The sequence below is a fragment of the Gopherus flavomarginatus genome, chromosome 4 (genome assembly GCF_025201925.1).
Source record: "Gopherus flavomarginatus isolate rGopFla2 chromosome 4, rGopFla2.mat.asm, whole genome shotgun sequence".
In the NCBI taxonomy this organism is placed as follows: domain Eukaryota; kingdom Metazoa; phylum Chordata; order Testudines; family Testudinidae; genus Gopherus; species Gopherus flavomarginatus.
This window is the reverse complement of record NC_066620.1, coordinates 64261045-64274886: the sequence shown is the minus strand read 5'-3', so window position 1 is coordinate 64274886 and position 13842 is coordinate 64261045. Positions and strand designations below refer to the sequence as shown.

The following is a 13842-nucleotide window of genomic DNA, read 5'->3' as shown; positions in this document are numbered from 1 at the left end:
AATAGTTGTTAATAGTTGTTTATAGTTGTTAATAGTTGTTAGTAGTTACTTAGTGTAGTTAGATTTAGCTTACTCACTGGCGGGGAGCAGAGTCTTCTCCCCTGTCCCAGTATCCAGGCCCATGCCTAGGTCCCCGGGTTTCAAACCCTGCTTGGCTTGCCTGAAGCCAATGCTTACAGGAGACCCCTCCAAAACTCCTGCCTAAGGCGTCTGAGGGAACCCCACCAGGTGGATAATTGCCACATTTGCAAAGCGTTCAAGCCAAGGACCAGAAAGGAGTGGGACTCTGGACAGAGACAGCTTTTTATGGAGGCGGCACTTAGCATGGTCCCTTCCTCTTCACAGGACCCGGCACCATTGACTTCGGTGCGGAGTGCCCCAGTGGCACTGGCAACTCATTCGGACTCTACTAAAGACTCACATCAAATTTCCCTGGTGCCCCCACCACCACGGTGCTGGTCCCTATTGCTGAGTCAGAAGAAGCAGCAGCCCAAGCAGGTGCCGGCCACTTCTTGTTTGTTGGTTCAACAGCCACCGATGCTGCCCACACTGCAGTTGGAGCCACGTACATTGCCGGAGCACATAGGACAAGTAATGGCTCCTGCACTGCTGAGTCCAGCGCTACAAGGGCCGTTGAATCCAGTGCAAGTAAGCTCCCCAGTGCACATGGCGGTCGAGCTGAGACTGCCTTCCACACCGGAGACCTTTTCAACGGCGCAGGACTTGATCGTGCTCACAGAGCTGACTCCAGAGCTGACCACCAGTGCGGATGGTGCTGTCGAAGGGGAAACCGTCACTGATGCAACTGCCGTCCTTGGGTGAAGCAGGACGGTACCGATCCCGGTCCCAATTGTGGTCCTGGCACGCTTAACAGCATCGCTTGCCGTCCCGGCACCGATCTCGCTCTCGGCGCCGGTCGTACTCACGGCACCTTTCTGGCTCTCAGAGGTCTGATTTGCATTATGGCCAGTACTGATCGGACTCTATGCTCTGCTCCCGGTACCAATCAGAGCAGTGCTCCTCCCAGAGCCAGTCTCGGGGCTGATCTCACCAGAGGTCGCTGTCGAGATCCATATCAGGTTCCTGGTACCGATACGACCGCAGGCACCGTTCACCATCTCGGTACTGCCCTGCATCACACCACCGGCACCATCCCGTATGGCACCGCCTTGGCTGTCTCACTCTGCCTCTGCGTCATCTCACTCACAAGGTGGCTATCACACCCAGGACCAGGCTGAGGATGATGCAGGCCAGTGTCCGGAAGAAGGCCAGGACCTGGGGCAGAAACCCCCACAGTGGTCCTTTTGGATCTCCTGGGCATATCATCAGGCCCAAGGGGTTCCTTCGGGGGCCTTCCGTTCTGCCCCTTCGGAGCCACGAGTACCGGAGGCGACCACACCACCTTCCTTCCTAAGGTGGTGTCTGCCTTCCATGTCAACCAAGACATCTTCTTTCCAGTCTACTATCCAAAGCCACACACTTCTCGGCGAGAACAACAGTTTCACTCTCTAGATGTTTGCAGGGCCCTCGCCTTTTACATCAAGCAAACGAAACCTTTTAGGAAGACGACCCAGCTGTTCATAGCTGTGGCAGACTGGATGAAGGGGCTCCCGGTCTCCACCCAGCGCATCTCGTCCTGGATCACATCATGTATCCGTGTGTTCTATGACTTGGCTGGTGTCCCAACTAAACACCTTACTGCCCACTCCACTTGGGCTCAAGCTTTGCCCTCCACCTTCCTGGCTCATGTACCCATACAGGAGATCAGTAGGGCAGCGACTTGGTCATCGGTACATACCATTGCTTTCCACAATGCCATAGTGCAGCAGTCCAGAGATGATGCAGCATTTGGTTCAGTGGTCCTTCGTTCCGTGACATCTCACTCCAATCCCACCGCTTAGGTAAGGCTTGGGAGTCACCTAACTGGAATCGATATGAGCAAGCACTCAAAGAAGAAAAGACGGTTATTCACCTTTGTGACTTTGTCCTCACCCACAACTATTTCACATTTGGGGACAATATATACCTTCAAGTCAGCGGCACTGCTATGGGTACCCACATGGCCCCACAGTACACCAAAATTTTTATGGCTGACTTAGAACAATGCTTCCTTAGCTCTCATCCCCTAACGTCCCTACTCTACTTGCGCTACATTGATGACATCTTCATCATCTGGACCCATGGAAAAGAAGCCCTCGAGGAATTCCATCATGATTTTAACAATTTCCATCCCACCATCAACCTCAGCCTAGACCAATCCACACAAGTGGTCCATTTCCTACACACTACTGTGCTAATAAGTGATGATCACATAAACACCACCCTATACTGGAAACCTACTGACCGCTGTACTTACCTACATGCCTCCAACTTCGATCCAGGACACACCACACAATCCATTGTCTACAACCAAGCTCTAAGGTACAACCGTATTTGCTCCAATCCCTCAGACAGAGACAAACACCTTCAAGATCTCTATCAAGTATTCTTAAAACTACAATACCCACCTGCTGAAGTGAAAAAACAGATTGACAGAGCCAGAAGAGTACCCAGAAGTCACCTATTACAGGACAGGCCCAACAAAGAAAATAACAGAACGCCACTAGCCATCACCTACAGCTCCCATCTAAAACCTCTCCAGCGCGTCATCAAAGATCTACAACCTATCCTGAAAGATGATCCCTCACTCTCACAGATCTTGGGTGACAGACCAGTCCTCACTTACAGACAGCCCCCCAACCTGAAGCAAATATTCACCAGCAACCACACACCTTACAACATAAACACTAATCCAGGAACCTACCCTTGCAACAAAGCCCCATGCCAACTTTGTCCACATATCTATTCAAGTGACACCATCGTAGGACCTAATCACATCAGCCACACCATCAGGGGCTCATTCACCTGCACATCTACCATCGTGATATATGCCATCATGTGCCAGCAATATACATTGGCCAAACTGGACAATCTCTAAACACAAGAATAAACGGACACAAATCTGACATCAGGAATCATAACATTCAAAAACCAGTGGGGGAACACTTAAACCTCTCTAACCACTCAGTGACAGACTTGAAGGTGGCAATTTTGCAACAAAAAAACTTCAAAAACAGACTCTAAAGACAGACTGCTGAACTTGAATTAATATGCAGATTAGATACAATTAACTTAGATTTGAACAGAAACTGGGAATGGTTGGGTCATTACGCTAATTGAATCTATTTCCCCATGTTAAAATATCCTCACACCTTCTATGGGTCATCTCGATGATCACTTCAAACGTTTTTTTCTCTCTCCTGCTGATGATAGCTCATCTCAATTGATTGGCATCTTACAGTTGGTATGGCTACTCCCACCTTTTCATGTTCTCTGTATGTATAAATATCTTCTTTCTGTGTGTTCCAGTCTATGGATCCAATGAAGTGGGCTGTAGCTCACGAAAGTTTATGCTCAAATAAATTTGTTAATCTCTAAGGTGCCACAAGTATTCCTGTTCTTTTTGCGGATACAGACTAACACAGCTGCTACTCTGAAACTTTACTCACCTTTGTAACTGTTGTTGTTCGAGATTTGTTGCTCATATCCATTCCAAACCTGTCCTCCTTCCCCTCTGTCGGGGTAGCCGGCAAGAAGGAACAGAGGGGGCGCTGGGTTGGCAGGGGCATATATCCAGCGCCATACGGGTGCCACTCCAGGGCGTGCTGCAGCCAACCCACCGAGTGCCGTTAGGGTAAAAATCTTCCAACGATCATGCACGCGGCATGCGGCATGCGCACACTTATTTGGAGTGGATATGAGCAACACATCTCAAAGAACAATCGTTACAAAGGTGAGTAACTGTCTTTTCTGTAGTGCACTTTGATATACTATCATTTCAAACAGCAGTACATCAAAGCACGCTATACAGAAGTTTTAGTGCACAATAGCCATTTCTACACGGGACGTTACTATGTGGCAAGCTAGTGCTCTATAGATTAACACCCTGGCTTGCTGCCCAGTAACATTGCATGTAGACAAGCCCTTGAGTTTTGCATAACAGCTGAGAGCGCTGTCTCTTAATTGTTCTATTCTAAATATTTCTTGCTGCAGATAGCAAGATAAGCCATCTTTTGTTTATTTTTATGAAATTATTTCTATAATAAAAAGGAACTTTAAAAAAATTCTAGACTTTGTGCATATATTGTGTCTGCAGTATTTGTGATATTATACATACAAATTGAGTAGTTGCATGCACAAGTGGTTAAATACATTTATGCTAATTAGTCACATTAGAATGTGCAGTTACTTGATTTGTTTGGACAGTTATAATTTTGCCTTCAAATCTCGTTTCTAGTTGCACATCTAAACTTCTTGAAAATCTTGCTTTGCATGTAATTAGGAGAAACTATTGTTTTCAAATTCCCATTGACAACAGTAATATGAACCATATTTATGCCCTTATAAATAAATAGTATGCCTGTTGAATATACAGTTTCAAGTGCTTCATTAGACTTTTAATATTTATAGAAAATTACGCTCATATTGAGAAATTAAATATTGAAGGCATACCAACTGAATAAATAGGAATAAAATGTATCTATTTGTATATTAAAATAGTGCTTCATTACATCTTTCAGGAATTTTTCCCAATATCACTTTGAATTAATCATTTTAATTGCACTTGTTCTTAGTTGAAGAAGCTAAAATATATACATTCATTATCAACATGCTGTTCCATCTGTTGTAGAATGTAGGACTATCTCTATGGGTCAGGGACAAGAAGTTCATGCACGCAAGCTAACTCAGATGTCAATGCAGCAGGTATGAAAGAGCACTGAAATGCCAGTTAGGGTTCTGTGTTGGTTTTTTATGCCCTTTATACCTGTACCCTTGTATCCTAGAGCTAGAGTTTCTGTGTAAAATTGACTCTGGGTTTTATATGCTCATCTCAAGGTCAGAAATATAAAAAGTCCCACATCAGTTTAGTGTATTTATATCCAATGCTGAAAACGCAATGCAGCACTAGATACAGAAAATCAGCAATAGCAATAGAAAACTTCTGAAAATCAACCCGGTTTTATCTAGGGAAGGGACCATCTTTTTTGTGTGTGTTTGTATAGTGCCTAGTCCATGACTAGGGGTCCTAGATGCTATAGTAATACAAATAATAAATACATAATAATAATTTAGAAGAGTGACAGAGTTTAATTAAGCATCTTCCTCCCAAACTAGTAGAGACTGTTTAAAAGAAAAGAAATATATATAATTATTTTTACTGTATTTCAGTTGACCAAAATATATGAAATGGTTATAGAAATATTTTTATTAAATTTATTCATTAAATGTTCATTTGTATGTAAATGAACTAACACAAAATAGCAACTATAATATTATAAATTGCAATAAAACCCATGTAGGTCACTGGAATTAATTTAATAGTCTTCAGTATTTGTATTGGGCTTCTTTTTCATCTTAACTATAACACAGTTGAGGCTGAAAAGGCTGATTATTTTAATTCACAAATAGAAGAAATTCACTCCAGTGTAGATGGCCAACCCTCAAAATACAGCATATGTGGTACTTAAGGGATCCATAGGATTTGGGCAACCTTCTGCACAAGGCTGAATTTCACCCAAATGTGCTTCTTGGAGATTAACTATAGGTTATCAATAAAAAGGTTTAATCTTCCCTCATCCTCTCTACAGTGACGTTAGACTCTTTAACTTACAAATAATTAAAAAGAAAAGATGTGTGTGTTGGGTTTCAACTGGAATATTTTCACTCTTTGGAGACTTTTTGAACTGATAATACAGTTGAGTCAACAGATGTTTTCCTGGGTTAAGGAATGCTGGGTTTGGCTTTCTGTTATTTACTTTTGCCACTTGATGGCACTGCTACTTTACTTTCACATTGTGTCCAGTTATTTCCTGTTTTCTGTCTGAACTACAGCATATGAAAATAACTTCAAATTTATTTTTGCTAGCTGTTACATCTATGTCACTATCCAAATGCAATGAAACTATGTAACCAAAAAACATGCCAAACCTCCACAAACTTAGAGTCATTAGATGCATGTGACCAAATCTGATTCTAACATAAACGTGGTGTTTTTCTTTTTTTTTAATCACAAGATGGTTTACTGACTAAAAATTATTTCATAAATTATTTTTATACAGGGGGGCTGGGTGTTACTTCAAAACTGTCACCTAGGCCTGGATTTCATGGATGAACTACTGGAAACAGTTGTTACTGCAGAGATTCCTAATGAGACCTTTCGAGTTTGGATAACCACTGAGCCACATGACAAGTTCCCAATTACACTGCTACAGGTTTGTTCAAATACTTAGTCAGACCTAATATCATTAAGTGAATTTAGATAAATTAGGTATATGAAAATGAAATAATTAGTAAAACAAAGTCTGAAGCTAAAAATATGGCACTGGAATGGAAGTTACACTGCAAAATCTGAAGCATTCTCAAAAGTCACATGTTAACATTTTAAAAATACCGTATATCCTAGGACTTTAATTTACTGGTTCCAATATACATTAGTTTTGTGTAGTTTCTGATCAGCTGTATTTCAGTACTCATCTCTTGATTATATGACTCGTAAATTTACAAATTGCAATATTTTAGATCAGAGGTGAGCAAACTACAGCCCTGGAGCCACATCCAGCCCTCCAGTTGTTTTAATCCAGCCCTCGAGTTCCCTCCAGGAAGGGGGGTCTGGGGCTTGCCCTGCTCCAGTGCTTCAGCCAGGGAGTGGAATCTGGGTCTTGTCCCACTCCGCACAGCTCCCAGAAACAGTGGCATGTCCTCCCGCTGGCTCCTATGCATAGGGGCAGCCAGGGAGCTCCACACACTGCCCTCATCCCAAGTGCCACCCCCACAGCTTCCATTGGCCAGGAACTGCAGCCATTGGGAGCTACAGGAGCGGCACCTGCGCACAGGGCAGCGCACAGAGCCTCCTGGCCTCCTGGTAGGAGCCAGAGGTGGGACATGCCGCTGTTTCTGGGATCTGCTTGAGGTAAGCACCACCCAGATTCTGTGCCCCAGCCCTGATCCCTCTCCCACCCTCCAAACCCCTCAGTCCCAGCCTGAAGCACCCTCCTCCCAACTCCTCATCCCCAGCCCCACCCCAGAGCGCACACCTGCAGCCAGAGCCCTCACACCCTCCTGCACCCCAACCCATAATTTTCTGAGCATTCATGACCCGCCATACAATTTCCATACCCAGATATGGCCCTTGGGCTAAAAAGTTTGCTCACCCCATTGTAGATAGAACCTTGTTTTATTTTAAGAGAGTAAATCTAATTGTTTCACCATTTTTACATGACAGATTTCTATAAAGTTCACAAATGAACCTCCCCAGGGTGTACGTGCAGGTTTGAAAAGAACATTTTCAGGAATTAATCAAGACCTGCTAGATGTCAGCAATATGCCTATGTGGAAACCTCTGCTTTACACTGTAGCTTTCCTACATTCCACTGTACAGGTATTTCATATAGGTTTTGCATCCAACTTCATGTTAAGTGGAGTCTTTTTCACTGGGGTTCCTGATAAAAGTAGATATTTGTACCTTTATTGTAATATGAAAGTCTCTTATTTCATGTTCCATGTGCATTATATTGCAGGACTGGGGACTCTTTTTCAGATGTACCTTACTGATTTAGTCTCTTTTAAGTTACAGGCAGATTTTCTGAGACTTTAGAATCTTTTTGCTTTTATTAATGTCAATGGACATTTTCCTCCGCTGACTTCAGTGTGAGTAGGACTCGGCCCGCATTGTGTAATGTAAAGATATGGTAGTCATGAGATTTATATACTAACGTTTTTCACTTTCTGAATATAGATCCTTTTATCCACAGATCTCAAAGCACTTTGCAAACATTAATTAAACCTTCAGGCCTCTTCTAAGGACTTGTCTACACTTACAGTCCTGCAGCGGCACAGCTGCTCTGGTGCAGCTGCATCTCTATAGCATTTAGTGAAGACTATGCCTGCCTACCTCCCACTGGCATAGGTACTCCACCTCCCTGATAGGTGGTAGCTATGTTGAGGGGAGAAGCCCTCCCATGGACATAGTGCTGTCTACACTGGGAGTTCTGTCGGTATAACTGCATCCTTCAGGGGTGTGGATTTTCCACACCCCTGAACGACATAGTTATACCAACATAAGTTTGTAGTGTAGAACACAACTAAGCTGCTGATATTCTTGCTGTGGCACATGACCTCAGTTGGTAAAGGTCCATCCCCCGCCCCCCAGTGAGGCATGTTTATGCACATATTTGCTCCTCACTCCTCTTCCAGCTCATATGAATAGTGAGTGAGCAAGCTATGCTGCATGCTGCCTCATGGAGATACTGTACTTGTAGAGCTGGAGTATCCCAGACCTATTCGGCCAGCAGGAACATTTTGGTAATACTGTAGCTATTCATCCATCCAGGTGAGGTATTTAAAGAGTATCAGTCACCATACTTATATAGGCACTGGTCTGCATTTAAACTCACCATCACCTGATCTCCACTCCCAGTGACAAAGGTTCCATAGATAACTATACTGTACTCAGTAATTCAGGGAAATTTACAAAGAACCATTATACTCATTCGTAAGGTATTAAGAGTTAATACTGTCTTATTTCCTCATACTAAATAATATCTGATTTAAGACTAGAAGGAAAATTGTTTACACCCCCAATTGTTTTGAGATTATTTGCTTATTTCACAGTTTCAGTGTATCTAACTGTTCTTTCAGTCCTTAATTCAAACACCTGTCCCTGCAACCGAAAACACAGGGCAAGTTCTGCACCAAGTTACACTGCATAAATCCGGAGTGACTCTAGTCAATGGAGTGATTCTGTAAACAACTATGGAAACCCGTTTTGTGAGGCTGCAATACAGATGTTGATTAAATTAAAATGTGAAAATTTTCTCCACAAAACTTCTTTGTTAATATTAAAAATAAGTTTTTAAAAGTGAAAAGTCGCATATATAAAATATCAAGATAAAAGAAAATGCCTTCTTCTTGCTTGTCCTTTTTTTCAATAAGTAGGATTATTTCAAATGAAAGTCTATCACCAAATTATGTGATTTCTGAGATTCAGAAAAAGCAATAGTCCTTTTAAATAAATCATAACTCAGTAAACAAAAGCATAACTTAAACTTGACTGTTCAATTACAGAACTAATTATGCTGAAAAATGCAGCTGTATTTTTAAATAGATTATCAAACCCCCATCCCCACAGGTTCAGTTTGGAGTTTTAACTTTCATGGTGCATGTTTCCTCTTCTGCATCTTAAAACAGAAGGCATCCATGCAGTAGGGACTGTCTGTGTGGGGAGTGGGAGAGCAGGGGAGGACTTTAGGAGATGGATGATGCCAGAGCCTGTAACCTGAGCTAGGTAAGGGAGGGGAAAGGTCAACACCTTTGCCCGGGAAGGGGAAAAAGGAAGGGAGTGGCAGGGGGGAAGCAGTTTGAGTTTGGGCTTGGGGCTGTGTGGGCGGAATTCAGGGTATCATAGCTAGGATCCAAGCACCCTGAAAGCCCAGAAGGACTCGGTGGAGGGGTCCTGACTGTGCCTGGAAGCTCTGCTGTAACCTGTGTTCCTGTTGTCCAATAAACCTTCTGTTTTACTGGCTGGCTGAGAGTCACTGTGGGTCCCAGGAAGAGGGGTGCAGGGCCGGACTCCCCCACACTCCGTGACAATCCTGGCAGTCAGTATATCTCCACCTATTAGGAAGCAAGTAGGCAAAAAGAACTGTCAGCCATTGCAAATAAGAATCAACCTTCCAATGTTCTTTCTCCTCAATATTTTGCTCTTTCATATGGAAGCATAGAGCAAGTATCTTAGTCCTCCAATTTTAGGCCTCTCTTTCTGTTGCATAGTTTCTTTCCTCATTCATTACTCGCAGACTAATGCCTCCAACCTGTGGAATTCAGAAGCAGGCCAGTGCTGTTGCTAGAAGCACCAAGGTGAAGCTCCACATTCAGGGCTGGCTCTATCATTTTTGCCACTCGAAGCAAAAAGAAAAGAAAAAGAAAAGCCACTCAGATTGCTGCCCAAACTGCCGAAGCAAAAAAAAAAAAAAAAAAAAAAAAAGCTGCCCGGACTGTGCTGCCCCAAGAATGGACGGAATGCCTTAGCATGTGCCACCCTAGGCATGTGCTTCCTCCGCTGATGCCTGGAGCTGGCCCTGTCCACCTTTCAGGTCACCAGATTTTCTCCCTCCAGTGGTGGAACAAGTGGGTGATTCAGTTTCTCCCAATCATTTTGTTTTTAAATCTTTACTTGTATTCATTTTTGTGCAGTTGTGATTTATAATCTTCCTTCTCTTCCTCCCATGGATAAGGTAAATAGCAGCTTGGTGGTTTCAACCACCTGGATCTGCTGCTGCAGCATCTCCCAGCCAGATTCCCTGCCCCCACTCTGGCATGGCAGAACTGTCCTGCAAATATCTGATTTAAAGCAGTGTTCCCTAAGTGAGGCAGCACTTACAGGCTCTACAGAGGGTGAATAATGTCCTGCCTGTTGCCAGTGAGCTGATCTTTGCACTGTTATGGCATGGGGGCTCACATTCCAACCAGCATGTCGAGCGAGTCCTCACCCTGCCCTGAAGAGCCATCACTCCAATACAGAAAAGCGCTATCATCAGCTTCTGAGCTTTTGGGATGGAGTCTAAAGGATGAGGAGGAAGCTAAGTGCCACAACAGACTTGGGGCTGGAGGGGAAGGAGGATCCTAAAAGGACCCAGAGACTCCATGCTCACCATCACAGATACTGGTGTGGGTCCTCAGGTCCCTGGGGAAAGAAGCAGGGATCCTATACATCTCCCCTTCCTCCCAATATAAATTGGGGGATTTTCATGATACTGAGAGGTAAGGCCTGCAAATCCCAGAGACACCCAAAAAGGCTAAAGCAAGTATGTCCGTCGCAAGGCAGTGAGATTCAGGGGTTTGATCCCTTCTCCTTTGCTGCCTCCGTCCTCTGAGGCAGTATTAGCTGGGGCTATTCTCCAGATTCTCTCTCACAGTGCTGTGTGTCATAGTTCCTGCTCCACCCCCAAGCCTCCACAACATGTCTGGGCATGCAAAGAAGTCCATTCCTCCTGTGGAGGTCTGCTTCAGACTACAGGTTACTGGAAACTTGGCCTTTCTGGCTTTCAATTTGAGGACCAGTATCAGAGGGGTAGCCGTGTTAGTCTGGATCTGTAAAAGCAGCAAAGAATCCTGTGGCACCTTATAGACTAACAGACGTTTTGGAGCATGAGCTTTCGTGGGTGAATACCCACTTCCTCAGATGCAGAGGACCCTCACTCTGCTAGAGAGAAAGCTCAGATTTTAGGCAGCAGCAGAATGAATGTTGTGTCTTTGGATCATCAGCCATAAACCCTCTGCCAAGGTGCTCAAACTCTGAAAAGTGAGAAAGGGACTCTGTCTCCACCCCTCCTGTACATCATAGGCTGGCTCCACATTAAAGCCTTAGGAGCACTTCACACGGTTTGTGACCAAAACAGAGGCACATGAGATTCCACTCCCCATGAAGAAGCACCATCGTGGGATTACAGGGAGGTAAGTGAGAAATCCCTTTCCATGTTCAAAATGATCCTTATTTACTGAGTAAAGCCCTGAGTGGTACTAGATTGTTCTTACTGTGCTTATTTATGTGCTAACCAGCCTGTGGGAGCAGGCAGGCAAACTTTCAGGCTCCTGGGGATATCTACCAACATACTTCTACAATCAAGATATGTGTACCAGTACCCCTCCTCTGAATGTGTAGTCCCCATGCCAGGACGAATAGTACATTTCCTCACCCCCTGTAAACAGCCAGGGGAAGACATACCACACATATAAATAAAAAAAATTAAACCCACAGGACTTTTCCAGGACAGAATGTCAATGGTTTGCAAGGAATTCCCTGTCAAGCATTATCAGATACATGATTTCCTGTTGATGCTTCCTCTGAGGGCATCATAAGCTCCAAACAAGGGCACCTGATTAATCCAAATGTTAAACTAAAACAAATTTTATAAATTTTGGGAGTGTAAGATTAATGCAACAGTAGCTCCACCAGTGAAAGGCATAGTCACACTCTCAGAAAAGACTTCGTTCCAAAAGACACCATAGATCATAGGACTGATGACACACTGCACAGCAGTTTCAAAGCCTCAACTTTAGCCTTTCAGATGAAAGGGTTTTTTTTCATATATTTAATAAGGAAAACCTACTTCGTGGCAAACAAGTGGCTCATTGTCTAGAGCGGTATGATCCTTGCTTGAAGTGACATGTCTCATGTTCTGTCCTGGTCAAACCCTTAATGTGATTTGTAATGAGCAATGGATTCCAACTTGGTAGCTACAAGTAAGCTGTTACATCCATGAATAGACATCACTCATCTTAAATTTATATATTGTCCTAGTCACACTTGCAGGTGAGCAGCTATTGGCAGAAACATTAGAGAAATTACTAGCTGAGATTGCAGAGAGGCCTCGGCCCTCACTGTCGAAGCTAGCGCAGCAATCCATTGGTTGCTGCCGACACCCAGGGATTTCAAGAAGAGACTGTTACCCTGGCAGAGGGAAAAATCTGGAGCAGATGCTTCCAAAGAAACATAAGTACATTTTCCTCCAAACCAAAAAAATCCTCAGCATGACAAAGACAAAGAGCATTTGTGTAGAAGAGCACCCTACTGCTGTGCAAGAGTCTGCCTTCTGATCCACTGTTTGCACCAGGAAACTTAAGTGGCTGGTGGTTGTCACAGCAAGGCATTGGTTTCATGTTACACATCTACACCCATGCATAGATAACATGCCAATCAGTACGCTGGCCAGAGAAACAGACATCTTCATAAATGAACAGCTGCTGGAAAGGATTCATAGCCACCACTTCTTCAAAATCAAGAGCTTTTTATTCCAATATGAAGAATTGTTCACCCAGATATCAAAATAGACATAGATCTGGCCGTAATTTTACCATTATGATAAAGATTTGCAAAGATCAAAACTTTCATTGCATCAATCATTTCCTGAGAGGCCGTCACTAGCCAATTATTTCCAGTGGCTAGGATTGCTGGTGCCATGCTTCAGCTTCATCTGCTCCAAGTGGGTTTCTCAAAATGCACCTGCTGAAATTATTTCTGAGGATGTAGAACCATGAACTTGATGCAATGCAAAATTATGTGTCATTCTTGGATAACATCCAATACCTCTTTTTGGGTAGGTAAGTTAAAGAAAATCCAACTTTGACTCTGGATCTTTGCATACTCACTGTGGAAGCAAGGATCCCTGGAAGACAAATTTCCAAAATCTCATTGTACACATCCTTTCAGTTCATTTCAACACCTCTGTCAGGGTGTATCTTAAGGGAGCAGAGAGAGAAAGCAAAATCCACAACCATGACCATATGGGTTTGGACCAATGGTTCTACTGAGTCCAGTATCCTCTCTGCGACAGTAACCAGTACCATCTGTATCAATGGAAAGTGCAAGAAACCATGTAGTGAGCAATTATGGTACTTGCAGAGGTTTATATCCCTTCTGAAACCAGGGTGTAACCAGAGGTCAAAGCTTCTCATGGCAGTGGAAATAATTTCTTGGCTACAGAAGAATTTACAACCTTTCAAGACAGCTCACCAAAAGGACATAGAAGAGAGTAAAAGGGAGAGTTTGTGGTCCTCCTCCTAGCCCTTCACTGGCCCAGAAGGCCTTTAGTACTTGCTAGATAGCCAAGGATGCCACATTATCTGCAGAAAACACTGGACCTCTTGGCGCATGGACTCCTTCATCAGACCGGGAACACCTGCAGTTAACAGCATGGATTCTCTGATAACCTCTGATGCAGTTTGGTATCCAGATAGAACTCAACC

At 43.7% G+C, this 13842-nt stretch overlaps 1 protein-coding gene across 1 annotated transcript in view; it reads left to right on the top strand.

Annotated features, from left to right (window-relative positions):
* Nucleotides 1-13842, top strand: part of DNAH8 (dynein axonemal heavy chain 8) — a 593210-nt gene that overhangs the window by 539739 nt on the left and 39629 nt on the right. Inside the window, exons 84-86 of the mRNA XM_050948396.1 lie at nucleotides 4730-4803; nucleotides 6159-6311; nucleotides 7322-7477. Of these exons, the coding sequence (XP_050804353.1) occupies nucleotides 4730-4803; nucleotides 6159-6311; nucleotides 7322-7477 (383 nt within the window). The remainder of the gene's footprint in view (nucleotides 1-4729; nucleotides 4804-6158; nucleotides 6312-7321; nucleotides 7478-13842) is intronic.